The 27,509-nt window shown below is 38.1% G+C and overlaps 1 protein-coding gene across 4 annotated transcripts in view; it reads left to right on the top strand.

Annotated features, from left to right (window-relative positions):
* The window catches only part of LOC132141304 (sarcoplasmic/endoplasmic reticulum calcium ATPase 1-like), a 58,951-nt gene that overhangs the window by 28,738 nt on the left and 2,704 nt on the right, over positions 1–27,509 (top strand). Inside the window, exons 6-22 of one of the 4 annotated variants that reach the window (XM_059550709.1) lie at positions 5,489–5,569; positions 5,659–5,744; positions 6,456–6,920; positions 14,858–14,946; positions 15,087–15,189; positions 16,591–16,722; positions 19,666–19,782; positions 19,893–20,111; positions 20,988–21,323; positions 22,701–22,921; positions 23,007–23,209; positions 23,362–23,447; positions 24,617–24,750; positions 25,047–25,164; positions 26,744–26,861; positions 27,019–27,047; positions 27,164–27,441. In XM_059550709.1, coding sequence (XP_059406692.1) covers positions 5,489–5,569; positions 5,659–5,744; positions 6,456–6,920; positions 14,858–14,946; positions 15,087–15,189; positions 16,591–16,722; positions 19,666–19,782; positions 19,893–20,111; positions 20,988–21,323; positions 22,701–22,921; positions 23,007–23,209; positions 23,362–23,447; positions 24,617–24,750; positions 25,047–25,164; positions 26,744–26,861; positions 27,019–27,023 — 2,513 coding nt within the window. In that variant the 3' untranslated portion in view covers positions 27,024–27,047; positions 27,164–27,441. The remainder of the gene's footprint in view (positions 1–5,488; positions 5,570–5,658; positions 5,745–6,455; positions 6,921–14,857; positions 14,947–15,086; positions 15,190–16,590; positions 16,723–19,665; positions 19,783–19,892; positions 20,112–20,987; positions 21,324–22,700; positions 22,922–23,006; positions 23,210–23,361; positions 23,448–24,616; positions 24,751–25,046; positions 25,165–26,743; positions 26,862–27,018; positions 27,048–27,163; positions 27,442–27,509) is intronic. The other 3 variants (XM_059550708.1, XM_059550707.1, XM_059550706.1) reach the window with 3 other exon arrangements.

Here is a 27,509-nt window from a genome sequence, read left to right as displayed (position 1 = left end):
AGAGCATCTGCGTTCATTCAAAAACATGGATGTGGCCACATCGCTGTGAATGGGAGTGAAATTGAGACCGGTGCGGGGGGAGTGAGAGGGAATGTGCGTATGGAGAGATACAAAATGTGAGGGAGGTGGAGAAGGCAGAGTGGTGTGAGAGCGCAAAAGCATGAAAGACAGATGAGATGAAGGAGGGAGCGATAACGCAGCTAGATGCAGAGTGAAAGAGAGACAGGCTGGATTAAAGAGATGTGGATGGGATGTGGGTTACATTACCTGTCTTAGCACGGTGGTAAGGTGCACCGTTTGGACTTATGCCTCGACAAGCCCACATTCCAACGGCCAGATTCTCCTCTCCACACAAATACATACACTCCTGCTGTCAGACTTCACTCCTTGACACCTATGAGCCGAGTCACCATGGTAACCGGCCCCAGAGTCCCTCCCATGTCAAGGTCAAACTTACAGACATGTAAAGTAACTACCAGACATCACTGTCAGTCCAGATGTTTCCAGCATCAAGTTTCTGTCTTTTCTGAAAGCACAAATTGTGCCACAGTGTGATGAAATTGCACCCAGTCGGTCCATATTTTAAGTCATGTTGAATAGGTTTCTGGACGAGTGAGATGTAACTGGGGGAGGTAACAAGCAAAATGCAATTAAAATAAAAATACTGTGACCATCAAAAATTGTGCATTCCTATAAATAGGAATTATTATTATGTTGATAGCCCTAGTTTTTGCTCATCTTTGGGTTTACACAAGGAAAACGGAGTAAACGTACTGTAATGCTAAATTAATACAAATTAAATATTTACCACATTTTACAACATTTTAATTTTCACAGTAAATGTATATTTAAACAAAAAAAAATTTAACTGCCTTGTTTTTTAGAAAGGTGGTCCTTTGCAAAGCAATTCTTTGTATCTAGGAATCATAACATCAGAAATGTTGACAAACCCTTATCCTTCAGCATTTTGAACACACACTTTTGATTTTTGTTGCGGTGCAGTTAAACACCGAGGCCTTGAGCACTTCCCAGCCTGCAAGCTGTACAAAAACTAGACAAGGTGAATTAGTCTGGGGGAAGAAGAGGAGAGGTGTTTCCACACCAGAGGTCTGTAAGAGTGGAAACGGCTGGAACGCAAAGTATCTTCTGTACTTTGTTATCATTGGTAGTGGGGGAAAGCGAGATGCCACTTAAGTTTAAGATCCGTCTGCTGGTTTATAGCCATGAGAATCCACTAACGAGGTGTAGACACATTCACACACATGCTGAGCTGCTTGTGCTGAGTTCATTGGTTATAGTCGTAGCATTTAACAAGTCCTGTTCGGTAAGTGGGAAGCGCTGGCAGGACGGAGGTGTTGTCAGCTGCATCTGCTGAAATATTTCTCAATATCTGTCTAAACTGACTATGCCGATGACATAATCTTGTTGCTAAGCTATATCAAACGTGTAAGCAAACACACAACCCGACCTAAAAACCCTTTCACTTTCTCTGGAGGTTGAATGAAAATTACACAATGGAAAAAGGCACTTGTGAGAACTATAAATTGGTTACTACAGAAAAAAAATCAAAACAAATGGCAACCAAAAATAACCCACAACAGCCATTCCCCTCTCCTTGCTACAGAGTCTTTCCTGTACCCGCCATTCGTGAGTGGCAATTCCATCAGAACTTTTGGCGCGTTCAACCAAGTGAATTGGAGGTTGGAAAACTGTGTTCAGCCATTTTTTTTCTTGCATGCATGAGTACTATAGATATTTATAGATTATTTACACTTTTCAATTTCCAGTCATCCCAGCATCGTGTCAGCATTCGGCCAACGTTATGTTTGCGGTAATCAAAGTGTCCAAAGTGGAACTTTCCCTCGACTGTTGCGGAGGCTCAAAAATAACATTCTCACTCCATTAGAATATCCCAAAAACCAGAAGAGTTTACAGAAAGCGTGCAGATTTGGAAAAACTTTAGTTGTTTTTTCTCGATCTTTGGAATGAGTAACAGTGAAGCATCGACTGTGTTTTTTTTTAAATAAATTCACTTCAATCCCATAATCTTTTAGTCATACCCACAGGCTGTTAGAGACCATTTTGATCAGCATTTGCAAACATCTTGAACTCACCAGCCTCTGTTATTACAACGTTCCACATTTACAAGTAAGCATGCGTCACCCGTTCTAATCAAGTTTATGCCCGTTGTCCATGGAGGCCTGTTTCCTGCTATCAGATGCTTGCCATCTACTGTCATAATGTCTTTGTATATTTAGCTCACTTTGCATTGTTCTGGCTCGGTATGGCAAAAAGTGGTTCACATTAGCATTTAGATGGGTTCAGTACCCATTCCAGTGAGACTGAGTGGGTGGAAGACACTGCTGAGGGGGGATAGAGAGCGATAAAATCCAAGAAAGAGAAGAGAACAGTCCATCGTTCTGGGAGCATAAACAGTCTCCTGCCCACCGTGCCCTCTCTGTCCCAACTCCCACACAGAGCTGCCCCCGATGGGGGTGTTGTCTCCCAAGGCTGATGTGAGCCATTCCTGCGACGTGGGAGAAAGAGAGACCACACGGCTGAGAAATCATATCCAGAGGGTTGGAGCAGAAAGAATGGAAAAAGAAAGATAGGATGAGAGAGTGTTTTACTGTACATGATAGTATCATGCAAAATCATGTGACTATGACTAACAAATGATTTATTGTGCAGCAAAACAACAGAAACATAGACTGACGATAATTATTATTTTTTTGTCTTGTGAAAAAGGACAAAAAAGGACTCTTCTTCAGAGTTTCACTTAACCATAATTTTTTCTAGATTGTCTGGACCACTCAACCATATGTCTAACAGTGTGTAAAAGACTAAGGGGAAGTGTGGCTGCTCTCTTGCATGCCTTGCTGCCCCCAGGCCCCTTCAGCTCAGCCTAAGGGTTTAAATGGAGCATAATTACTACAACCCGAATTCCGGAAAAGTTGGGATGTTTTTTAAATTTTAATAAAATGAAAACTAAAGGAATTTCAAATCACATGAGCCAATATTTTATTCACAATAGAACATAGATAACGTAGCAAATGTTTAAACTGATAAATTTTACACTTTTATCCACTTAATTAGCTCATTTAAAATTTAATGCCTGCTACAGGTCTCAAAAAAGTTGGCACGGGGGCAACAAATGGCTAAAAAAGCAAGCAGTTTTGAAAAGATTCAGCTGGGAGAACATCTAGTGATTAATTAAGTTAATTGATATCAGGTCTGTAACATGATTAGCTATAAAAGCTTTGTCTTAGAGAAGCAGAGTCTCTCAGAAGTAAAGATGGGCAGAGGCTCTCCAATCTGTGAAAGACTGCGTAAAAAAATTGTGGAAAACTTTAAAAACAATGTTCCTCAACGTCAAATTGCAAAGGCTTTGCAAATCTCATCATCTACAGTGCATAACATCATCAAAAGATTCAGAGAAACTGGAGAAATCTCTGTGCGTAAGGGACAAGGCCGGAGACCTTTATTGGATGCCCATGGTCTTCGGGCTCTCAGACGACACTGCATCACTCATCGGCATGATTGTGTCAATGACATTACTAAATGGGCCCAGGAATACTTTCAGAAACCACTGTCGGTAAACACAATCCGCCGTGCCATCAGCAGATGCCAACTAAAGCTCTATCATGCAAAAAGGAAGCCATATGTGAACATGGTCCAAAAGCGCCGTCGTGTCCTGTGGGCCAAGGCTCATTTAAAATGGACTATTTCAAAGTGGAATAGTGTTTTATGGTCAGACGAGTCCAAATTTGACATTCTTGTTGGAAATCATGGACGCCGTGTCCTCCGGGCTAAAGAGGAGGGAGACCTTCCAGCATGTTATCAGCGTTCAGTTCAAAAGCCAGCATCTCTGATGGTATGGGGGTGCATAAGTGCATACGGTATGGGCAGCTTGCATGTTTTGGAAGGCTCTATGAATGCTGAAAGGTATATAAAGGTTTTAGAGCAACATATGCTTCCCTCCAAACAACGTCTATTTCAGGGAAGGCCTTGTTTATTTCAGCAGGACAATGCAAAACCACATACTGCAGCTATAACAACAGCATGGCTTCGTCGTAGAAGAGTCCGGGTGCTAACCAATTTTGAGACCTGTAGCAGAAATCAAAATTTAAATGAGCTCATTTTGTGCATAAAATTTTAAACTTTCTCAGTTTAAACATTTGCTATGTTATCTATGTTCTATTGTGAATAAAATATTGGCTCATTTGATTTGAAAGTCTTTTAGTTTTCATTTTATTAAAATTTAAAAAACGTCCCAACTTTTCCGGAATTCGGGTTGTACACTAAGGGACTCTAATGGCTGAAAAATGTCCTTTAAGTGCCTCCGCAGCCTCTTTGTCCTGGTCCAGGAGCTATATGACATGGGGATGAGAATTTTCAAGCTCACTGACACCCACTTATATATATACACAGTATATACAGTAATATACAGTAGATGCGTATTGTATGATGTTTGTGTGTGTGTAAATATATCAGCTGATGTTTTGAACATTCTATTTATCAAAGAATCCTGAAAGAAATTATCAGTTTACAGAAAAGTATTAAGCAGATCAACTATTTTCTAAATTGATTATAATAAGAACAGAATGTTTTCTGAATAATCCAAAGAAGAGTGAAGGTATATGTTTAATGATGGCAGGAATTCAGAGGAAATCTCTGGTGCTTTTGTTGGAAATTTTTGTTAAGATTCCTTACAGTGGTTGTTGTGTATATGCCTTGCCATAGCTCACAACAACTTGTCAAAGCTTTTGTTTAATTGCAGTTTTCAGGAAAAAAAAAGATTCCTCATTTTCAATATGCTCGATTTATGATTTGCTGTATCATCCTTTGTTTGAGCTTTGCATGCACAAGCAGATCCCTGCAGCTTGTGCGATGAGTATATTTAAAGCTTTGTCTTAATTTCTCAGGAAGGAAGGAGCAACAGTTCATTAAGTCATGCCACTACACAATATCTACAGCTCAAAGCCTAAATGGCTACCAGAGCTCACAAAACCCAGTTTAAATTTACACCTATTGACTGATTCTGTCTCATCTAACTGCCTGGGCTTGTTTTTTTTTTTTTTCAATTCTTTTGTATTAGAAACTTTTTTTTCTTTTAAACATAGTGCATGAGCTCAATATTGATCACTCCATGTACTCTCATCAACTGGCTATCGAGCGGTGTTCCAGTGTGTCTGCAGTTAGTCTTCGAGGTGGTGTCTCTCTCACTCTTTTTCACTTTTTTCCCTGTTTCAGTTGCTTTTTTGCTTTGCTTCAGGCTTTGTTTTCTAGTAGCTTGACTTCGATCTGTTGTAATGAAGTGTTTACCTGAAAAACGAGGTCAAGAACAGCCTTAAATGATGGCTGTGCAGTGGCCTCTCTTATTTCATGTTTATGATTGCAGTTTTGAGCCTTCAGGCATATGTCCTACACACCTTTTTTGACTTGTCTCTTTTTGTTGAAGTAACTCTCATCCCATTTTATTTTCTAGTTGGAGACAAGGTGCCAGCAGATATCAGGATCACTTCAATCAAATCCACCACCCTGAGAGTGGACCAGTCAATTCTCACAGGTACTGTGGACATCTGAGATGAACAGCTTAGCATTTCACTGCTCAGTTCTCGGTATGGCTTGATTTAAAACTACCAATGTGTTCTTTAGGCGAGTCTGTGTCTGTTATCAAACACACTGATCCTGTGCCAGATCCACGAGCTGTCAATCAAGACAAAAAGAACATGCTGTTTTCTGTAAGCATTTCACTTCCTGTTTTGAGAGGAGAACTTTGCCTCATGTGCATATAAGCCGTATATTTGCATATGAAAATTACCTAGCTCGTAGCATGTTTAGTCTTGTTATGCATTACGTAATTATTCTTTGCAATTTAATATATATAGGGTTATATAGGGTATAATAAGACTAAGGCCTAAGTATTTTTTTTAGTGTAAACATGCTCTTCCTGTCTGCATTTGTTTGTGGTCATTCAGATGCTATAAGTAGGCATGCATTCGTTTGCTCTCAATCCACTTAGGTTGCGTTAACATCATCTGGGGATAGGGAACACCCCAGGTGACGTTATTGGCATAGTGAGTGATAGTATAACGTCAGAGTTAATGCAGTCTGCCTGTTTTCTTCTTTAGTCGTTTAAAATAAACTATATATGGCCTTTGTGCTTTTATAGTCTAGCTTTATGCATTTTCCAACACATTGTGGTAATGAAAGATGTAGTTTCCTATTAGAGGAAAATATCCCTAATGACATTATAGCCAACTCCACACAAGTCAATGATTTTTCCAAACTATGTTTTATAAAATTATATGGGACTGAGGAACTTCTGATGCTGCTGTTGTTGTTTCCAAGTCTGCAAAAGTGTAAATTGAGATTTGAAAGGTCTTTTGGTGGCTTTGTTCCATTTAAGTGTATATGTGCTTATATATGCATGTTCTCATGTTTTCCAAAAGGGCACAAACATTGCTGCGGGTCGGGCTATCGGTATTGTTGTCTCCACCGGCGTTTCCACTGAAATCGGCAAGATCCGCAACCAAATGGCATCAACTGAACAGGAGAAGACCCCGCTGCAACAGAAGCTGGATGAGTTTGGCCAACAGCTTTCAAAGGTCATCTCCCTCATCTGCGTCGCCGTCTGGGTCATTAACATAGGCCATTTCGCTGACCCGGTCCATGGTGGCTCATGGATTCGAGGTGCCATCTACTATTTCAAAATAGCTGTGGCCTTGGCAGTGGCAGCCATCCCAGAGGGTCTTCCAGCTGTCATCACCACCTGCCTGGCATTGGGCACTCGTCGTATGGCCAAGAAAAACGCCATTGTCCGTTCTCTGCCCTCAGTGGAGACGCTGGGATGCACCTCCGTTATCTGCTCAGACAAGACGGGGACCCTGACAACCAACCAGATGTCTGTCTGCAAGGTGAGTGAATGGCCGTTCAAGCCAGATGCATAGTTGGTGTCTTATTCAGCATCAGAACTAATGTCTGCAGGCAGATCTTGATTTTATGTCTGGGTAGATGACAGCTTCGTTTTTCATCTCAGTCGTCTGCAGACATATGGTCGTGTTTGAGCTTTTTTCTTTTTATTTAGAACTGAAACAACACAGATTTGAACCTCATTTTTTATACATTTACAAGAGTTGATTTATTATGGACTATAACCCAAGTCAGAACCATTTTCAAACTGTCATGAAGCAAGGCAATGGAGGTCGCCTAAAAATGGCATTTTATTTTTTTGCCAAACTCAGGATTGATTTTCCTGAGAAATACCCCTTTTTTGTGTGTGGGTGGGGGACAGACCCTTGAGGGTGGGGGACAGACCCTTGAGGCTGGGGAGCATCATATGAATTCCTTTTAGACAATGTCTCGGAATTCTTTCCCACTGATTCCAGGCTTATGTATGTGTACCCTATTACTGTGGTTTCTGGTGCACTGGCAAGTGGGTTTCACAGGCCTGGATACTACAGTGGTGTTTACCATCAGAGTAGGTTTTTGATCCTGTGCCAGGGCCTCTCATACAGAGCTGAGTGATGCATCAGCAGCAGCTTTCTTTGGCTGCCATATGGAAGACCACAGAAACATACCAAGCACAACATGAGAGTTAGAAGTACTAGACTTGGTGGGATGCTGAAAAGCAATCCAGAGCCAGTTCAGAGACTCAGCTGCACTCTTTAAGTGCTTAGAGGTTTTTGTCCGGTGTACTTTTTTAAAAATAATTTATTATTATTATTATTTTTTTTACATGTGCCCTTGTATTTAGGCCTGCACGATAAATTGCATGTGATTGTCATACGCATCTCGTAAGGATAAGCCGGTTCTGTGATTAGTAGTAAATCTTCATTACATGCTTTATGTAATATCTGATCTAAAAGCACGTGATGGAGATTTACTTCTATTCACAGAACCGGCTTTACTGATGAGATGCGCATGACAATCACATGTGATTTTTCACATGTGATCTCTTTTTTGATGATTTTTTCACATGTAATCACAATTTATTTTACATCAATACATTAAGACTAAGACTAGACTTGTCTCAGCCAGTGGGTACGTTTAAGGCAGGACTAGATGTTTGTCCAATGGCAGTCAGGCAGAGTGTTTGGGAAACTGGTGTGAAAACAGTAGTTATTTTTGCAGTTGTATTTGGAGCCACTAATGCTGCGGAAACTACACTCTTCACCTTGAAGCTTTTTGATCCGGTTATAGCACCCATGAACTATCACTGAACTGTGTACTTGTTTCCTATAGAATTAGTTTCTTAAATTTTTTACCACTGTCATATCTTCACATTCACTAAACAGAAAAAATCAAGTTTCCATGTTTTTTATTGGCATGACTTGTACCACCTATATTCAGAGAGGTGTGTGTGACACTTAGTAACCTGAATCACAGGACAGCCAAGAACCACCATGTAGTTTCATTACTTGATTTTTTTTATGTGTGTTTTAAGGTGTCATGGCATTATTTCAGTGCCATCTCTCTGGCCTAGAGGCTGTTCTTGTTATTACAGAGTTTTTTTTTTTTGCTGTTGAATTTGAACGTGATACAAGCATTAGTCAGCACCATTCTGGGTTTTGAGGTGATGGGCATAGATTCTTTCATAGGTATCTTTGAAGAGAAATGTAGCTCTGTGGTCTCTTTTATGTCGTTGCTTTCTCAGAGCCAGGACATTTGGAAATCACTCTGAGACACTCAAGGAGTACGTTTGTGTTTGTATGCAATGGAAAATCCTTAACTTGTACAGGCAAGTCGGCAGGACGTGATTGCAACAGCTTTTACGTTATATCCTTCTACAGCTGCAGATGTGGCTCCATCAAGGAGCAATATTACAAGAACCGGTTCTCAATTCAGGCCATTTAAAGTCAGAGTTCAGGCCTTACATACAGTAGGCCTACATAGCTTTTTGTCACCGTGTTCCATGCTATTTCAAAAGTAGAGAGCAGGAAAGGTTTGGAGAATTAATTATTTGTTTTTTTTTCACCATCTGTACCTCTCCTTCCCTTTTTATTCATTTATCAGACTCCTTGCATTTCCAGTTTCTAGTTTTGTGATCTTTATGATTTCAATTGGAAAATCATGATTGGAATATTGAAGTCATATCAAATTATTATTATTTTTTTTTTTGGTTATGTTTTCCAGTGTGGTGCTGTACATGTTCATATAAAGCTCCCACTAGCATTTCCATTGTGAGCTACTCCATTGTTTTCTCGGTTTACAAAGAAACCTGTATGTTTGTGTGTGCTTTTTTTGCTAAGTCCCATGGCATGGAGATTTTATATCCCTGGTTGCAATGCCTCACTGAACGTGTGTGTGTGCTGAAAGTCCGTCAGTGTGTCTCTGCCCGAGGTGTCTCCTGTGTTTAACAGCAGGGTGTTCCCACTGTTCAGAAGCTGCTTAATTCCCTGCAAGTGCCAGGAACCTTCCGGAAAGAGTCCCACTGCGCTGTGGTAAATATTTACGCACTCCGCACCCTGATCCCAGACCTGCAACGATCAGAGCTCAAACATTAAGAGCGAGCACTGTAGTCAAACATCACGACATTCACTTTACCAGCTCTTCCTGGACACAGATTTAACCTAGTATCAACCTTATACACCCTATTTAAGGTGCAATTGAAATAATTTAAATAAAAGGTAATTCAATCCATAATTGAAATTAAGAAGGTTCACCTGTATCTTGGAAATAAAAACTCATTTTGGGCTTAGTTACGTAACAGACTGTGCTGTTCTTTCAGTACATATTATGCACCAGTATATTGATCAGATGTATATATATAAACTGTGTGTGTGTGTATGTGTGTAGAAACATGAAGAGAGAGAGATGTGCGTATATGGTATCTCATTAACATTGCATATCCATTTGTGTATAAATAAATGGCTTTGTTTGTCAAGCAGCTGTAAATTAGCCACGATAAAAAGTTGGCCAGACATTATTGTGAAATAAACTGCCATATAAAAATATATTGCTAAATACTGTTAATATATGTAAATTAAAAACTCAGGGCGCACTTTATTTTAAGGTCCAATTCCTACTATTTGCTATGAGGTTTGCCTCTGTAAACTTATAAGGTATTATGTAGGATTAGGAATGAAGAATATGGTCATGCAGAATATGTGCTTTATAAGTACTAATAAACATCAAATATGTTAATAATAGGCATGTTAATAAGCAATAAGCATCCTTCTCATCCTCTTCCCATCATAGCTTGGCCTTCTGCATCTCACCCAGTAAGGGATTCCCGCTTGCAGTCTTTTATTTCCCTCATGTTTTTGTGCTCTGTCATTTTTATTCCTCTCACGCTCTTCCTTGTGTCTGCTCCTGCTGCAGCATGATCCAAGAATGCCGTAGGGAGCAGAGTCGCACGTGTTTAGGAAGCCTAATGAGGACAATTCACTGTAATGTACTGTATGTTGAATACTTTTTGGTATGCCTGGCACCTTTCGTGTTACTTTTTATTTTGAAAAGAGTAGTGCTTGTTTTGATTGCCTTTTTCCATTTTTAATTATAATAAGTATAAATTAATATGAGACATTACCAAATCTCTTACACATTTTAAATGCATAGTACTGCCACATAGGAAGGAGACTGAGACAGTAAGAGAAAAAGTTCTGAAACAAATTTAGCTTCTAAATTTAAATTTGCTGAGTTATATGTATGTGTCTGTTGCTAATTTCTCATCTACTCCCATTCCTCACGGTAGGGAACAGGTAACAATATCAGCCTAAGCCTGAAGCAGAAATTCATCACCTAAGTAGTCCCTAAAGAAAAGACATTTCACATGCGAGACAGAATTAAAAAATTGAGCTTGTGGAAATGCGTCCCAAATGGATTCAACATTCTATTAAACCTCCTGTGCCTTGTAATGTTAAGTACTAAAAGTGTAGTGCTGAGAGGCTTATTATAGGGACAGAAGATGCTTATCCCGAGCTTCGAATTAGTGCTGTCACTACAGTGTGGTGTTGTTCAGGATGACCTAAGCCAATCAACTAACCATGTGCCTTGTTGAAGCCAGACATCATCTAACAGTATCACCGTCACTAATGCGGAAGTCACTTTGGATAAATCAGGAGTAAATGCGGGTACCTAAAATCTTTTTCCACTACTGAGAAAAGCACACACACACACACACACACACACACACAGATTCTTATCAGAGGCTCATCATTGCATATCACTGCATGCCACCCTGTTCCTTGGTATCTGTTGCTATGACAACATATAGCAACAGAATTCCATGCCTGCCAAGTTACGGGATGGTTGTTGGTGTTTTTGATGCAGATCTGATTTATAAATTACTATAAACAAACAAAACAGACTAGCAACAACCCTTATCATGATGTTTCCTTTAGATTTTTTCATGCTACTGATGCATCACTGCTGCTTGTGGGTACATTTCAGTACATTGAGATTGTCATATTTGAATTTCTGCTCATCGTTGGTGTAAATTTACAGAATTGGTGGGGCACTTTAAATATTTTAAAATGTTTTTAAAGATGCTGCGACGCTGCGTTGTGGGATTTTTAATGATCAGTATAATGTTGATGTACACAATGTAAATGTTCAAAGGTTTATGGTCAGTATTTTTATTATTATTATTATTATTTTTGAAAGATAAAGATACATTTGATAAAAAATGTATTTTATTAAGTGAGAATGCATTAAATTGGTCAAAAGTGACAGACATTTATGGTGTTAAAAAGACTTATTATTCTATTGTCTGTTTTTGATTGATTTTTTTTTTTTTCTATTTAAAGTATCCAGAAAAAAATGCATCACAGTTTCAAAAAAATTAAGCAGCACAACAGTATAACTTTAATAAGAAGACTTAATAATAATATTAATAATAATAATAATAATAATAATAAAACACTGATGATGATAAGTTTTTGTTTTTGAAAACTAAAGCAGCATATTAGAAAGATTTCTGAAGGATAATGTGACACTGAAGACTAGAGTAATGGCTTCTGCAACTGAGCTTTGCCATTACAGGAATAAATGACATTTTGAAATATAATAAATTAGAAAATGGTTATTTTAAATTGTAATACTATTTCATATTTCTTTTTTATTGTATTTGTGTTTAAATAAATGCAGCTTTGGTGAGCATAAGATACTTCTACTTCTAAGAAAATATTACTGACCCCAAACTTTTAAATGATAGTCTACAGATATTACAGTGGCAAATGAGATGAAAAGTACATTGCTGAAATAAAGTAATGCTTTTGCACACAACATTGCATTTTAAGTAGTTTGTTAAAAAATTGAAAGCTAAACAAATATTATTAAAAATAGGAATGCATAAAAATAATATTTACAAAGTAAATAACCACCACCAGTGTCAATATATTCAGAATGGCCAGAAAGTGTTTTTTCTTATTTTTCTTATTTTTTTCTTATTCTCTGATCTGATTGTAGGAGCAAATCTTAGGTATTCTGCAGAGTGGGTTGAAACATTGTATGTGATAAAACTGTGGTGAGAGCTCAACACTTGATAGATCAAAGAACACAAAAATTAGGCAAATTATTCAATAAAGTAAATAAAAATAATAATTAAGGGTTGGGAGCGTTATTGTTATTGTCGTTATTATCGAGTTATTGGTGCAGGCCAGTAAATAATACATACCTGAACATGACATAACAACCAAACAAAAACATCTTCACTAAATAAACATGTCAGAGCAAAGCATTCCAAGGTCAAGGAGTACATTGTGATAGTAAACGGGCAACTGGATCTAATTTTGTTCCCCCTCTTTCCCTGTTGACCATGTTTTTTTGCATGGTGTTTGACTGTGGAAATCGAGCGGCACAGATTCCTGTGTGGTCAAAGACTAGAGAAGCAGGACCCAAAATAGTGTTCTTCAGAAAAGAGAACCTGACACTTTTGTAACTTATGTTTAGTATCAGCTAGCCTACTCTTCAAATAAAACAATCTCATATATATGCATCAAAAAAAAAAAGTTTAATGTTAGCTTTATGGAGTAAAAAGCACTCTGTACTTGCACGAATGCAGAGAAATGGTACTGTGTACCAGTTCTTGCTATGATAATTTGGTCATTACTTTATAAAGGCACATTTTTTGCCTGAGAGACTGTTCTTTCCTGCAGAGCAAGCGAACTCAATAATCCATTTATTTTAAGGGCTTAGGTTCATGATCCAGTCCTCTGATTGCTGCTGTCTTTCCGCTTGCTTTGTGTTTTCCACAATTAAGATTTGTGTATGTGCGTCCGTTTCAAACAGGAAGCAGGAGTACTGTGGCGCTCTGAAAGTTTTTACAGCTTAACTGCTTCATTAGTTCTTTAATCAGACACATTTAATTGAGTCTTGCTCTGAATGATGTCACGCCAAGAGAGAATGTTTTTCCTCTGTCAGTTTGTGTATGTTTGAGAAGACCTTTCATGTGACCTCCTTTTAAGGAAGTGCCCATACATTGCTGTTTGGCAAGTGTTGTGTTAGCAGTATCTAATTTTAGATGCTTCATTATGGAGCCGAGAGCTGATGCTGATAAGAACCTACTTCTGGAATTTGTTTGTGTGTGTGTTTTAGCGCCCATGCACCTTTTGAGCTCAACCGCAGTGGCTTTTAATCATTATAAAACACATTTCAGCAAGTCCACCTACTGCATAATCAACCTCGTAAGATCAGGATTCATTTTTACTCCTTCCCAGCACGCACCTCCATTTCAGACCTGTCATCTGAACAGAAAGGTTAGGTCTGTGATCAATAGCGTTCGCCAAATTGGCTTTATGAGTTCCATTCCACCATCCACCTGTTTCATCTGCCCCTACGCCCACATACTGGAGGAAGGGTATAGTGTGGAAATAAGATCTCTCTTCTCTCTGCTCAAACTTGTCCCAGAGCTGCCACTTCTCCTGCTGGCTCATTTCAGCATGACGGATGTCATAGCAAATAAAAAGCATTGCATTATGGGTTCGGCTGATTTGTCTGATGTCGTCAGGCTGAACTCATCTTCACCTCTTCATGTTGTCCTGCTCATGCAGTGGAATTTGACCTTGGTTGTGCACGCAAGACAGTACAACACCTGGAGTTAATTATAAAAAACTAGACAAATGTCAGCCAAAATAAGGGGTAAAGTGATTGTCACTCTTTCACCTCATCTGTTTTCATTTGGTCCAGTGAAAGCAGACATTTCAGTAGGAGGCATTAGTTTATTGTAGTTTGTGTTGTCTGTAGGCAGTTGTGTGAGTGTGTTGGTTCAGACAGGCAAGAGCTCATGCCAGGCCACTAAACACAAGCACCTACCCTCTGCCAGTGCATTATGACATCATTGCTCTGCCTCTGATTGGACGGAGGATATGGGAAACCCCAGAGCCGATTGGGTGGAGTCATAACTGTCTGTTGGTGGTTTTTTCCTTTTCTTTTTTTTATGAGATTGGGGTTTGTAACTATTTTCAGATGCCTTATTGCTTATTCTTTTTGAAAGCATGTTTTCTTGGGCACAGTTGTGGAGTCCTTTTGTTTTTCCAGCTTTAATTACAATAACCACTTTTTAATTGGTAAACTTATGAGCATTTAGAACTTTATGTGCCGGGATTTCCTCATATGAATATCAGGGAATTTTAAAATGGTCATTTCTTGGCATGTGTATGTTATGGAAATGAATAAAACATTATTTGTTTTAGTTTCAAGGCTTTTTCTTTTTTTTCTGCCAAACCATTTGGCCAGTGTGAAATGTTTCTTCATCTTGAAATGTTCTGAGTGCATTCTTCTTAAAAACAAAACACCTATATCCAGTAATCATGAACAAAAAAACTGTGAACCCTGAAGTTCGGTTTGTTTCATTAATCTGCATGTGATTCTCATGCTGTCTCTTTACCTATCTCACTTCTGTCTCTCTTAGATGTTGGTGGTTAATAAGGCTGATGACACCAGCTGCTCCCTGCATGAGTTCACCATCACCGGCTCAACCTATGCTCCAGAGGGACAAGTGTAAGAACACACAAACATACTCAGAGCCCTTGATCCTTCACAGAACATCATCTCATTTTTACCTCTTCCAAATAATCGAATTCTCATCCTGGATACTTAGTTTGTATTTACATCCCTTGCAATAACTGTCTCTCACTTAGGCTGAAAGCTGACAAGCCGGTGCAGTGTGGAGAATATGATGGTCTGGTGGAACTGGCTACTATCTGCTCCTTGTGCAACGACTCCTCGCTGGACTATAATGAGGTCAGCAGTGTGTCCGTGGATCTTCTCCTGCATCTAATGCTCCGATGCCACATTTACTTTAACAAAGATTCTCATTCAGTGTTTTGAGTCTATCCTGCACTCATTGCTGAAGTGTTAACCATGCATCTTCTGTCCCTCAGGGATGGGCAACTTTTTAATTTGCTTGTTTTGTGCATTTGGCTTGCATTTCGCATCTCTGTTCCATTGCCATGGTATCATGGTGTCTGCATTGCATAACATCATGCTTATTCCGTGGTTGTAAGGTAGGGTAAAGGACAGTGCAAGTTAGGACAAGCCGAAGAGTTTTAAAGCATGCTTCATTATTGAAGGCACTCAATCTAATTTTATGGAGTTAAAAAAGGCCACGTTAGTTATAGTAATACTTTAAAGGCTGCCATATTAAGCAAATATTTTAAAAGTCTTATTAGTGTAGATAAATAATCACTACCTAATTAAATGTCATGTTGCATCACCATAGTAGCCTGCTTCCTGGAATAATGCAAATATTTCCACAGAGTATCCTTAAAGTGAACTGTGAACTTTAGAGATCTAATAAACCATTATGGATGTTAACACTGGAGCCATGTGTTTGAATGTTGAGGAACAATGTGAGGCTGGGTTTTTATAGAACACACTCATCCACCGTTAATGATTTTTAGGTGTAGCCTAAGTAACTAGTAGTTATATACAGGGTTCCCACGGACATGGAAAACCAGGAAATATGGGGTTTTAAAAATTTGATTTACAGTTTTGGAAAGGTCATAAAAATAAAGACATTAATATAGTAAACACTTAAACACTAAAATGTTGAGAGCCTATATAGAAATTATTTAAATGATTATACGAGATGCTATGTTGCTGCACTTACTAGAATCAGATTAGGTTAGATTTTGTTTGCTACACATTCTCTTGCTCCATTGCTTCCATGTGACATTTAAAGTGCACTGTAACAATCATTTCTTAAGAGAGTGCATTACTCCAGGTTTCTGTTTTAAGTGATTATGCTTTGTGGGGCAGCTGTGGCCTAATGGTTAGAGAGTTGGACTTGTAACCGGAAGGTCGCAAGTTCGACTCTCGTGCTGGCAGGAGTTGGGGGTGTTAACGAACAGCGCCCTCTTCCACCCTCAATACCCATGGCTGAAGTGCCCTTGAGCAAAGCACTGAACCCCCAGTTGCTCCCCGGGCAGCTGGATATAGCTGCCCACTGCTCCGGGTGTGTGTTCACGGTGTGTTCACTTCTCACTGATGTGTGTGTGCACTTTGATGGGTTAAATGCAGAGCACCAATTCCGAGTATGGGTTACCATACTTGGCACATGTCACAACTTTTACTTTTTTTGTGTTTTTTGGGCTAATAGGGCACTGAATGCTTATGCACTTTTTTGGTTATGTTGTCCAACAGGCCAAAGGAGTGTACGAAAAAGTGGGCGAGGCCACAGAAACTGCACTCACGACTCTGGTGGAGAAGATGAACGTGTTTAAAACCGACCTCTCCGGACTCAGCAAAGTGGAACGAGCTTCAGCATGCAACTTGGTAAGAAGGGAGCCGTGGGGTGCACCATGATATGATACTGACAGCAATAAAAGAGAACACAACGGGAAGTAATGAAAAACAATAAATAAAGAGGTAGATGGATGAGTCTTCAGAAGAAATATAAAAGCTGCCAAAGTTTGCCCAGTGGTGCTAGACAGGATATTTAAAAGAAAAGAGATGACACAGTGTATTCACAGTATATATAGGAAGACCACTGGAATAAAACAACAACATCAAGAAACCTACTGCGTGCAGTAGTTAAAGACTGAGAGAAAGACTTGAGGTTTGTGCACACTTGTAGATGTTTATAGAAACCACTCACACGTCGCACACTTCTGCATTAGGGAGACTGGGAACAGTGGGGTAGTCCTGTTTCGTCTCTCCCTTTTCCTCATGGAAAACATTTTTCCCTGAAAGAGTTAATGTCCGGCACCACTGTCTTTTTTACTGACCCCACAATCCTTCTACTCTCCAAAAAAAAGAAACTTTTGTGATACAAACTCCCAGAAACAAAGCATAATATTTAGATAACCAGGCGAGCATATGAAGAGGTTAGCTAAACTTTCCACTGGGTAATGAAAACGAAAGAGACTATACTGTACTTCTGTTAATACGTATTGATGGCAGACTTTAAGAGAGATAGTGACAGATGACAGATAGTTGGATGGGCACATTGATGGATTTAAAGAGAGGGGTTTAATGTTTTTTCATAAAGCTTTGGAAGACAGAGAATACAGGAACCCTTCTGAGGAGTGAGGTCGTGGTGTTCTCAGGGCAGCTGGGAAGGAGAGACACTGGTTTTCTCTCACACATGCGAGCCTTGTTTAGTACTGATCCTGATATTAAAGAGAGCCATGGACAGAGGCAGCAACTAGAGACAGAGCATGATGTACAGTACCTTAGGTGGGCACCATACAGCAGGTAAAATACGTATTGAACACATCACTATCTTTATCAGTAAATATATTTCTAAAGGTGCTGTTGACATGAAATTTCGACCAGATGTCGGTAACAATCCAAGTAATCCATACTTACAAAGAAAGCAAAACAAAAAAGTTCCTAAAATAAAGTAGAATGACAGGGGAAAAGTATTGAACACATGAAGAAAGGGAGGTGCAAAAAGACATGGAAAGCTAAGACACCAGCTGAAATCTAACAGTAATTAGAAAGCAATCCTGTCCCTCGTCAGTGGAAATAATATTAGTTGGTTCAGTCCCAACTGATGGCCTATAAAAAGGTGTCTCATGACCAACGTGTCACACAAGAAACATTTAATGATGGGTAAAAAGCAAAGAGCTCTCTCAAGACCTTCTCAACCTTATTGTTGCAAAACGTATTGTTGGGGCCATAATCCATAAGTGGAAATAACATAATTTCACCATAAACCAGCCACGGCCAGGTGCTCCTCACAAGATTTCTGACAGAGGAGTGAAAATAATTATAATAAGAGTTATCCAAGAGCCAAGGATCACTTGTGGAGAGCTTCAGAAAGACCTGAAATTAGTACGTACAATTGTTTCAAAGAAAAGTGAAATAAGTAATGCACTCAACCGTCATGGCCTATATGCACGCTCAACACGCAAGGCTCTATTGCTGAAGAAAAAGTATGTTAAAGCTCGTTTAAAGTTTCCTGCACCACATTTAGACAAGCCTGTGAAATACTGGAAGAAAACATTCTGGTCAGATGAGAAAAATTTTACTCTTTGAATGCTATAATACACACCATGTTTGGAGGTCAAATGGCACTGCACATCACTCCAAAACATCAAGGTGTGGCACTGGCAGAATTCATATAATTGAAGGAAGGATGAATGGAAAAATGTACACAGAACTTAATTTCTGAACTTATTTGCATTGTTTTCTTTGTATGTATGGATTACTTGGGTTGTTACCGACATTTGGTGGAAATTTCATGTCAACAGCACCTTTAGAAATATATTTACTGAGAAAAATGGTGATTGTGTTCAATACTTAATTTACCTACTTTATATGCTCTGTTGTCATTTGTTGGAGGTGGTTTCCACCTAGTGGCAACATAATTCCTTTGCCTCACTGAATTTTCGTCCTGCATATCTGGATTGTATGTTTTATATTCATTTTTTAAAGTGAATGCACAACAGAAATGTTTTATTTATTTATTTTTAAATAAATGTATACTTTTATTCAGCAGAGATATTAAATTGGTAAAAAATGACAATAAAAACATTTATAATTAAATATATAAATTTCTGTTCATCTGGAGGAATGGCTACTGAAAATTCAGCTTTCCAGTCAAAGGAATAAATTTATTTTTTAAAATGTATTGAAATAAAAAAGGTTATTATTACAATTCAAAATAAATAAAAGTTATTTTGAATTGTAATAATATTTTACAGTGTTTGTTGTTTTTCATTTGATCAAATAAATGCATAAGATACATATTGAACATAAGAGACTTCTTTCAAACACCAGCCAACCCCAAAACCTTTCAACGGTAGTGTTTGTTTTTCAATGTTAAGTTTAAAATGTATAAACTAGAAATGTATAAATTATACACCTGTAACATAACTTGTGATGCCTTATTGTTGAGCCCTGTGATAGCTTGTCTGAACAACTGACCTCTAGAACCTGCTCCACTCATTTAACATAATTTTGAACTGTTGGTACTCTAGTCTTTAACATTTGAATGCTGATATTTTATTAAAGGCTAACATTTTTTTTTTTGTAAAAGACTGGTGCAGAGTTACATAGAGCCTGTGTGTGAACTCATCTTCAACCACCTGGGCATGATAGCTGAGTACAAACAGTGCTGTCTGAAAGAAACCTTAGAAAAGAGCTGAAAATGGCATCTTTCCCAACACACACACAATGACAGCAGTGTTTCACCTTTGTTTGATCTAACATCCCACATTCTTTCTCTCTCTCTCTCTATCTATCTCTATCTTTTTTGCTTCTTTCGCTTAGATTATCAGAAAGCTGATGCAGAAAAAATTCACACTGGAGTTTTCCAGAGACAGGAAGTCCATGTCTGTGTACTGCACTCCCAATGGCTCGAACTCTCAGAACAAGATGTTTGTCAAGGTACTTTTAACCTAAACACAGATCTGAAACTATCTTACATCTATCAATACCTTCAGTAAACTTTGCTGTATGCATCACCCTACTTCTCCTTTCATTCATTTTGTATGTAGGGCGCTCCAGAGAGTGTGATTGACCGTTGTCAGTTTGTGCGTGTCGGTAAGGACCGTGTCCCGTTGACCATGGCGGTAAAGGAGAAGCTGACGAGCACTATTAGAGACTGGGGGACAGGCAGGGACACTCTACGCTGCTTGGCTTTGGCCACACGAGACTCTCCCCCTCTTCAAGACAAAATGGACCTGGAAAACGCTGTCAAGTTCTCAGAGTATGAGGTGAGAGAGTTAGAAACTTTATAAACATCTGTCCATGTTCCAGACAATAGTTTTACCAGTTATCTTTTTTATTCAATTCATTGTGTATATTATTATGTGCAGTGATGCCAAAAAGTATTTGAACACTTAAGCAACAGATTTTTTATTTGTTAATATATATGGGGGTGGTGTTGGTGCAGTGGATAAGACACATGCCTTTGGTGTGAGAGACCCGGGTTCGAATCCACTGTGTGACACCAATGTGTCCCTGAGCAAGACACTTAACCCCTAGTTGCTCCAGAGGTGTGCGACCTCTGACATAATTAGCAATTGTAAGTCGCTTTGGATAAAAGCGTCAGCTAAATGAATAAATATATATATATATATATATATATATATATATAATATTTATATTATTATTATTATTATTATTTGTTGTTGTTGTTATTTAATGTTTATTATTGTTTGTTTTTAATATTTATTTCTATTAAAACAATTACAAATTAATTGACTATGTACTATATACAGTACAATTGTCGATTATTACAGTTATTAAAAGCAATGTTTATATATATTTTCTTTTTTATAATTAATACTTATTTTTCATCAATGGGTAAACAATAAATTCTATTCACAGATAATTCCAATAACCCCTAACCCAGTCAGGATAAATTGTATATAGATTGCTATCATAAATGCAATAAACACAAAATGAATGAAATAAGATATTTTTTCTAATGGTAATGTGTGATATTTGTTTGTACTGTTTCATCTTCTGGTTTGACTTTGTTTAATGTAATTAAATCCATAAAAAAAATTTTTTAGTATTTTGTAAAGCCACTGTACATGTAAATTTATATATCTGTGATAACATGCGTAATCTGATTATCTCTTTAGTCAAATCTCACCTTTGTTGGCTGTGTGGGGATGTTGGATCCGCCCAGAAAGGAGGTGATTGGCTCAATAAAGCTGTGCAGTAAGGCTGGTATACGTGTCATCATGATCACTGGGGACAACAAGGGCACCGCTGTGGCCATCTGCAGACGCATTGGCATTTTCAACGAGGATGAAGATGTGGAAGGAAGAGCCTACACAGGCAGGGAGTTCGATGACCTTACTCCAGAGGCCCAGCGAGAAGCTGTGAAAAGGGCACGGTGCTTTGCCCGTGTCGAGCCTGCACACAAGTCAAAGATCGTTGCTTATCTGCAGTCCTTTGATGAGATCACAGCGATGGTGAGATATAGTGGTTTCATGAAAGTTAAAAACTAAAAACTGTTAAAATACATTAAAAGAGGGTCTGAAATGAACGCCAAACAACAACCATCTACAAAAAATTGACTTGAAAAAAGTGAAAGGAAGTTGTTAATTGGTTACTATAAGCTGCAACATCGCCTGTACATTTTCTTAATTCACAAACTATTAGTAGATGTGCAAAACTTTTGGGCTGAAAATTATTTTTTTAATTGTATTGTATTGTAACATGAGAAAATTAATGGAATTATTAAGTATTATCCTTACATTTAACATTAATATCATTGTATAATCTAATTGCTATACTTTTGGTTTGAGTAAAAGAAAATATGCTTCATTACCAAGCATGAATACCTTTAAATACAGCCTGTCAGATGAACTGTTAATATGAGTTAAGGTGGCAATTATGCAATCAGAGAGCTGAGAGGATCATGTGAAGGATGAAGTCTCTGATTCTATTCTCAAGTCTCTTAGCAATAATGTAATATTCTGCAGCACCTACATCTCTCAGAAAAACAGACAGCCTTGTCTGTTATGCTAATTTTCCCTGCTGGAGTTATGAGAGCATTTCAGTGCTCTTCCTGTTCACACGCTGTCGCCTCCAGCTCTGTTGTATGCATGTGTCTGTTTGTCATTTGGGGACATGAGGTATTTCCTAGACGTCAATGTGCACGACAGAGGCTGCTTTGCTTCTTTTAGAACATGAAAACAAATATTTAATCATACTCTACTTGACCCGTTTAATCCTCATCCTGTTACAAGCATTTACTAAAGAGCAAATATTATTTACTTTTGGATCATTAAGTCTTTTCATAAGCATAATATGTTTTGAATCTTTACTTGAATCCACTTTGTTTAAACAAATGGCCTTTGAATTTACCCTTAGATAATTTCCCCCTTTTTTTTTTCTTGTTTTTTTTTTTACTGTTGATAACACAAATACACTCTATAGAATATACCATAGAATTGATTTGGAGGTACTGAGTTATATGTGAGTCTTGTTTTGTTTTAAATGAACTGACATTTAAAAAAAAAAAATCTGTGGTTTGTCTTAAAATAAACTGTTAAATTGCACATTAGCCTGATTAATACAGAAATGAAAGAACTTCAGTTTATCTGGGAGCAAATGAACACACTCGTTGTGTTGATTTAATTACATTTTACAGAAATTATCAAACATGCAGAACTTTTTCCATTTTTTTTTCTTTTTCTTTAGAAAAGAGCAAATGCATGTCTGATAAAATGGCACAATCCAGTTTATCGAGCAAAGTGGGCTTTGAAGGGCCAAATGTTAAGTGCTGTGTGGAAAGCCAGTTTGTGTCTATTAAACCTCATACTTCACTCTGTTCTCACTTTCAGACTGGTGATGGTGTTAATGATGCCCCAGCCTTAAAAAAGGCTGAAATTGGCATCGCTATGGGCTCAGGCACAGCTGTTGCTAAGTCAGCCTCTGAGATGGTGCTCTCAGATGATAACTTCTCCACCATTGTGGCCGCAGTGGAAGAGGGACGAGCCATCTACAACAACATGAAGCAGTTTATCCGTTACCTCATCTCCTCCAACGTGGGAGAGGTGGTGTGGTGAGTGAGAGCCTGATTGTTGTAGCGCCTCAGTTTCCTATCCACATTTACACTCACCTGGTTTCCTTACTTTCCCCCATCACAGTATTTTCCTGACAGCCATCCTAGGCCTTCCTGAGGCTTTGATCCCCGTCCAGTTGTTGTGGGTGAACCTGGTGACAGATGGTCTGCCGGCCACTGCCCTGGGCTTCAACCCCCCTGATCTGGACATCATGGACAAGCCTCCCAGAAACCCTAAGGAGCCTCTCATCTCCGGCTGGCTGTTCTTCAGATACCTGGCCATTGGAGGTTAATCCAATATCTTGGTTATTCCATAGAATCTAATATTATTGACAATTTTTGCCACTTTAAGTGCACTTACAGTTCTTCCCTGAAAACTGCATGTCAGCTCTATGAAGCATCAAATCACACTGGAAGTATTTTACTCTTGTTTTTTCTAGGATACGTCGGTCTAGGCACTGTCGGCGCTGCAACCTGGTGGTATTTGTTTGATGAGAATGGGCCACAGGTGTCTTTTTATCAGCTGGTGAGTCAATGATTTAAAAGAAACAGTGATTTATTTCAATGAATAGGATAATTTCTCTTATGAAGTACAGTTTTGCTTGAGTTAATTTATGAAGGGTTTCTGAAAAATGATATGCCAGACTTTTAGAAATATGTTATAAATGAGCTCAGGCACAAAAACAAAAATAATAACTTTATTAATAACACAATGGCAGTTCCAAACTTGTTAAACCTTCGTTCATCTTTGGAACACAAATAAAAAATTTTTTGATGAAAACCGAGAGCTTTTTGACACTGCATAGACAGCAAGGGAACTACAATGGTCAAGGCTCAGAAAGAGTAAGGACATCTTTAAAATAGTTCATGTGACATCAGTGGCTCAACCGTAACTTTATGAAGCTATGAGAATACCTTTTATGCTAAACAAAAACTAAAATAATGACTTTATTCATTCCATCTCTTTTAATTTTTTGGGTGAACTTTAATAATTTTTTGTGACATAAGTGCAATTTACTGTCACTTTTGATCAATGTAATGCACCTCTGCTGAATAAAATTAATTTATAAAAAAAAATAAAATAATAATAATAATAAAAATCTTTCAGACCCCAAACTTTTGATAGGCAGTGTAGTGTACATAGTGGGGTCACACAATGCATTACATAGTGGAAATGTGAGTAAATGTATATACAAAATGTTAACAATAAAATATATACAAAATATTAACAAGAAAGTAATATAGAGTCATACAGTATTATAGCGGCATTCTAAAGTTAAAGAAATCCCAATGATATTGTTTTCTTTAAGAGGATTGGGATTGTTTTGGAATAAAATGCTCCACCAAGGATTCATGCCACAATAACAAGTTGAAAATGTTGAGTTTTTAGTCGGAATATTCTAAAATAAAGACAGCTGTTCAGTGTCAGGGAGTTCAGATCTCACAAGATGAGCTACACAGCTGCTCTTTGTGATATCACTTTAGTCCCTCAAAGGTCACAAAGACTATAGGTCAAACAATTTCCTTTCTTATTGCTCTTGCATCTTATATGGTGAATATATTAGATGCACTAAAGCACAACCTTTCTGTTTTATTAAGAATGATGCCACTTAGAAAACAAAACCTTGAAGATACTTAAGATGGCTGGTGATACTGCCCCACACTGATTATAAACTGTCGTCTTCTTGTCTGTAGCGGCACTTTATGCAGTGTACAGAAGAAAACCCCATGTTTCAGGGTATTGACTGTGAGGTCTTTGAGTCACGTTACCCCACCACCATGGCTCTTTCTGTGCTTGTTACCATAGAGATGTTCAACGCTCTTAACAGGTAAGATCTGCTGCCATGGTGATAGCTCTGCATCAACTGTGTTCTTTCAATACATCCAAGTAGTTACTGTAAAACACCTTTCAGATGTCTCATGAGCTCGGTGGAGCTGTGCTGGGTCTGTGACAGCTCTTGAGTTAATTTGCTTTAAAAATAGTAGGCCTAAATGTCTTTTTTTGCTACTTCCATTCTTCCTTTTGTAATTTTTTATGTGAGCATAACTTAAAGGACTACTTTGTAACTGGAATACTCATTCTAGTCATTTTAGACCCAAGGCCTCTTATTCTTCTCTCTTACAGCCTGTCAGAGAATCAGTCTCTGCTAAGAATGCCACCCTGGGTGAATATATGGCTGCTGGGGGCCATAATTCTTTCCTTGTCTCTACACTTCCTCATCCTGTATGTGGAGCCTCTACCGGTGAGCGATATACATTATACAGGAACATCTCTCTTTTCTGTGTCATTATTCACCTTATTTGTAACGTAAGAGCAAGTGTAGCAAACTGTAACTTGAATGTGTAAGGCTTCCAATATCATTAGTCTATATATGATCTTAAAAACACTAATTTGTAGCATGGATAGTTTTACCATTGGCTATGCTTTATTTTACAAGTTATTGATCTGAATTGGAAGTCTCGCACATTCACAGAAAATAGTTCACTTCCACATTGCAAAATAAAGTTTTTAAAGAGATGGTTCACTCAAAAATGAAAAGTATTTACTTATTTAAACAACCATTAATCATTTACTACATTTAGGGCTCATCCACACGAAGCCAGAGCTTTCCCTATGTGATCTTTTTTTTTTCTCGTTTAAAAAAAAAAAAAAAGAAAATTCCATAAACACGGACTCATCTCAAGAAATACCTCTGTACACATGAAACGACTGAAACTGACTCAAAACAATGTAGTATACATACCAGACCAGTATGTGGCACTGTAGTTATGCCAAAGAGATACACTTAAAATGGAGAAGAACTAGGAGCATGCACATAAACCTTGAAAGATGTAGGGTTATGAAAAATGGATCCATCAGCACGAAATGCCTGTACAATACTATACAGCTCAACACGTCTCCGTGTGTATGGGCTTTTAGTTACTGTAGCCTCATGTCATTCCAAATGCAGTTTCTGTTTTTTATGTGGATCATGTAAATGCAGAACCACCTTCTGAGTTGTAAAAACAATACCAACAAAAAAGCTGCTGGCTTCAATGCTTGAAGTGCAGCACTGTGTTCTTACAGGCAAGCAGCTTGTGATCTAGCATTTTCAGTGACTCTTAATGTCTCCGTTTAAAATACTGCTGCTCCACACAAACCACCATGTCTTTAAAAATACAACATAGACCAACCATTTTCACAAATGTGTAATGAGAGTCATTTATAAATATAGGTCTCCCTGTGATTTTCCAAAAATAGAATTTCTCTGGTTTAAACACTTGAAATCTTACCAATTAAGACAGCCGTAAATGTTAGCATTGAAATTTTACGGTTCTTCTATAAAATAAAAATACTTTATATTTTATTTTTAGGTCCTTGTTACAGTGTAATTATAGATGTAAGTACTGAGTAATATTAATTAAATACATGTACTTACTATATGATTAGGGTTAGGATTAGGGTTTGGCTTAAGGTTACTTGCATGTAATTATGCCTATTTAATTGTTAAAATAATAGTAAGTACATTTAAGTTGTAACAAGGACACCTTAAAATAAAGTGTTACCTAAAATGATTATTATTGTTAGTAGGTACTTTTTTATTGTACAGTACAATAGCATAATTATACTTCTATATTCCTTTATTATCTTAATTATATATTTGAATAATATTATTATCATCATCATCATCCTCATAGTTACACTGAATGGGTTTCATAAAAACAGTAGTGACCATTGAAAATACATTTGCAGAATCAGTGATTATAATGATGCACAGTGTTTCCAGGAAATATTGTTCTCTCTCTTTTCAGACCTCTCATTTCTCCTTTTGTGCTCCCCAGCTGATCTTCCAGGTAACTCCACTGCATTATTCCCAATGGATTGTAGTCCTCAAGATCTCAATTCCTGTCATCCTATTGGATGAGGCACTCAAGTTTATCTCCCGCCACCACTTAGAAGGTACAACCTTCTTACCAGAACGTTTCCCTCTTTATGTGTGGCTAACATGTAATTTCTGTCTCTGATGTGTCTGTTCTTAATATTCCAGTCAATGCTTCTGTCTCTTTTATACTGACGTTTTCTGTTTGTTTCTTCCGATCTGTTTCTCCTCCGGCAGTTTAACTTTCTCCTCTCATCTTTTAAAAGGTATTTTCTTTAACTACAGCCTGTCCGATTCGAAATCACTTTCATTGTTTTGGTCTTCATTTCCTGGAGCCACTATATAACTGCTCTCTCCCTCTCTCTCTTTTCCTGATCTACAGGTGAAGAGGAGGAAAAGTACAGGAAGAGTCGGCAGCTGAAATTCTAGGACAACTTCCTCCAGACACACATGAACACACACACGCCCACCCCTACCTTTTTTTCTCCGAGCTCTACAGACTACGCCCCATACACACACATTCACACACAAGTTCATCATCACTCCTCCCGTGTCTTCACTGCATGTCCAGCCACCACTAAAACAAGCAGGGCTTGTGGTTTATGTTACTGTGTGTGTGTGTGTGTGTGTGTGTGTGTGTGTGTGTGTGTGTGTGTGTGTGTGTGTGTGTGTGTGTGTGTGTGTGTGTGTGTGTGTGTGTGTGTGTGTGTGTGAGAGAGAGAGAGTGA

This window comes from Carassius carassius, chromosome 5, assembly GCF_963082965.1.
Source record: "Carassius carassius chromosome 5, fCarCar2.1, whole genome shotgun sequence".
NCBI classification, from domain to species: domain Eukaryota; kingdom Metazoa; phylum Chordata; class Actinopteri; order Cypriniformes; family Cyprinidae; genus Carassius; species Carassius carassius.
The sequence above is the reverse complement of the archived record's forward strand: the minus strand, read 5'-3'. Positions and strand labels throughout refer to the sequence as shown.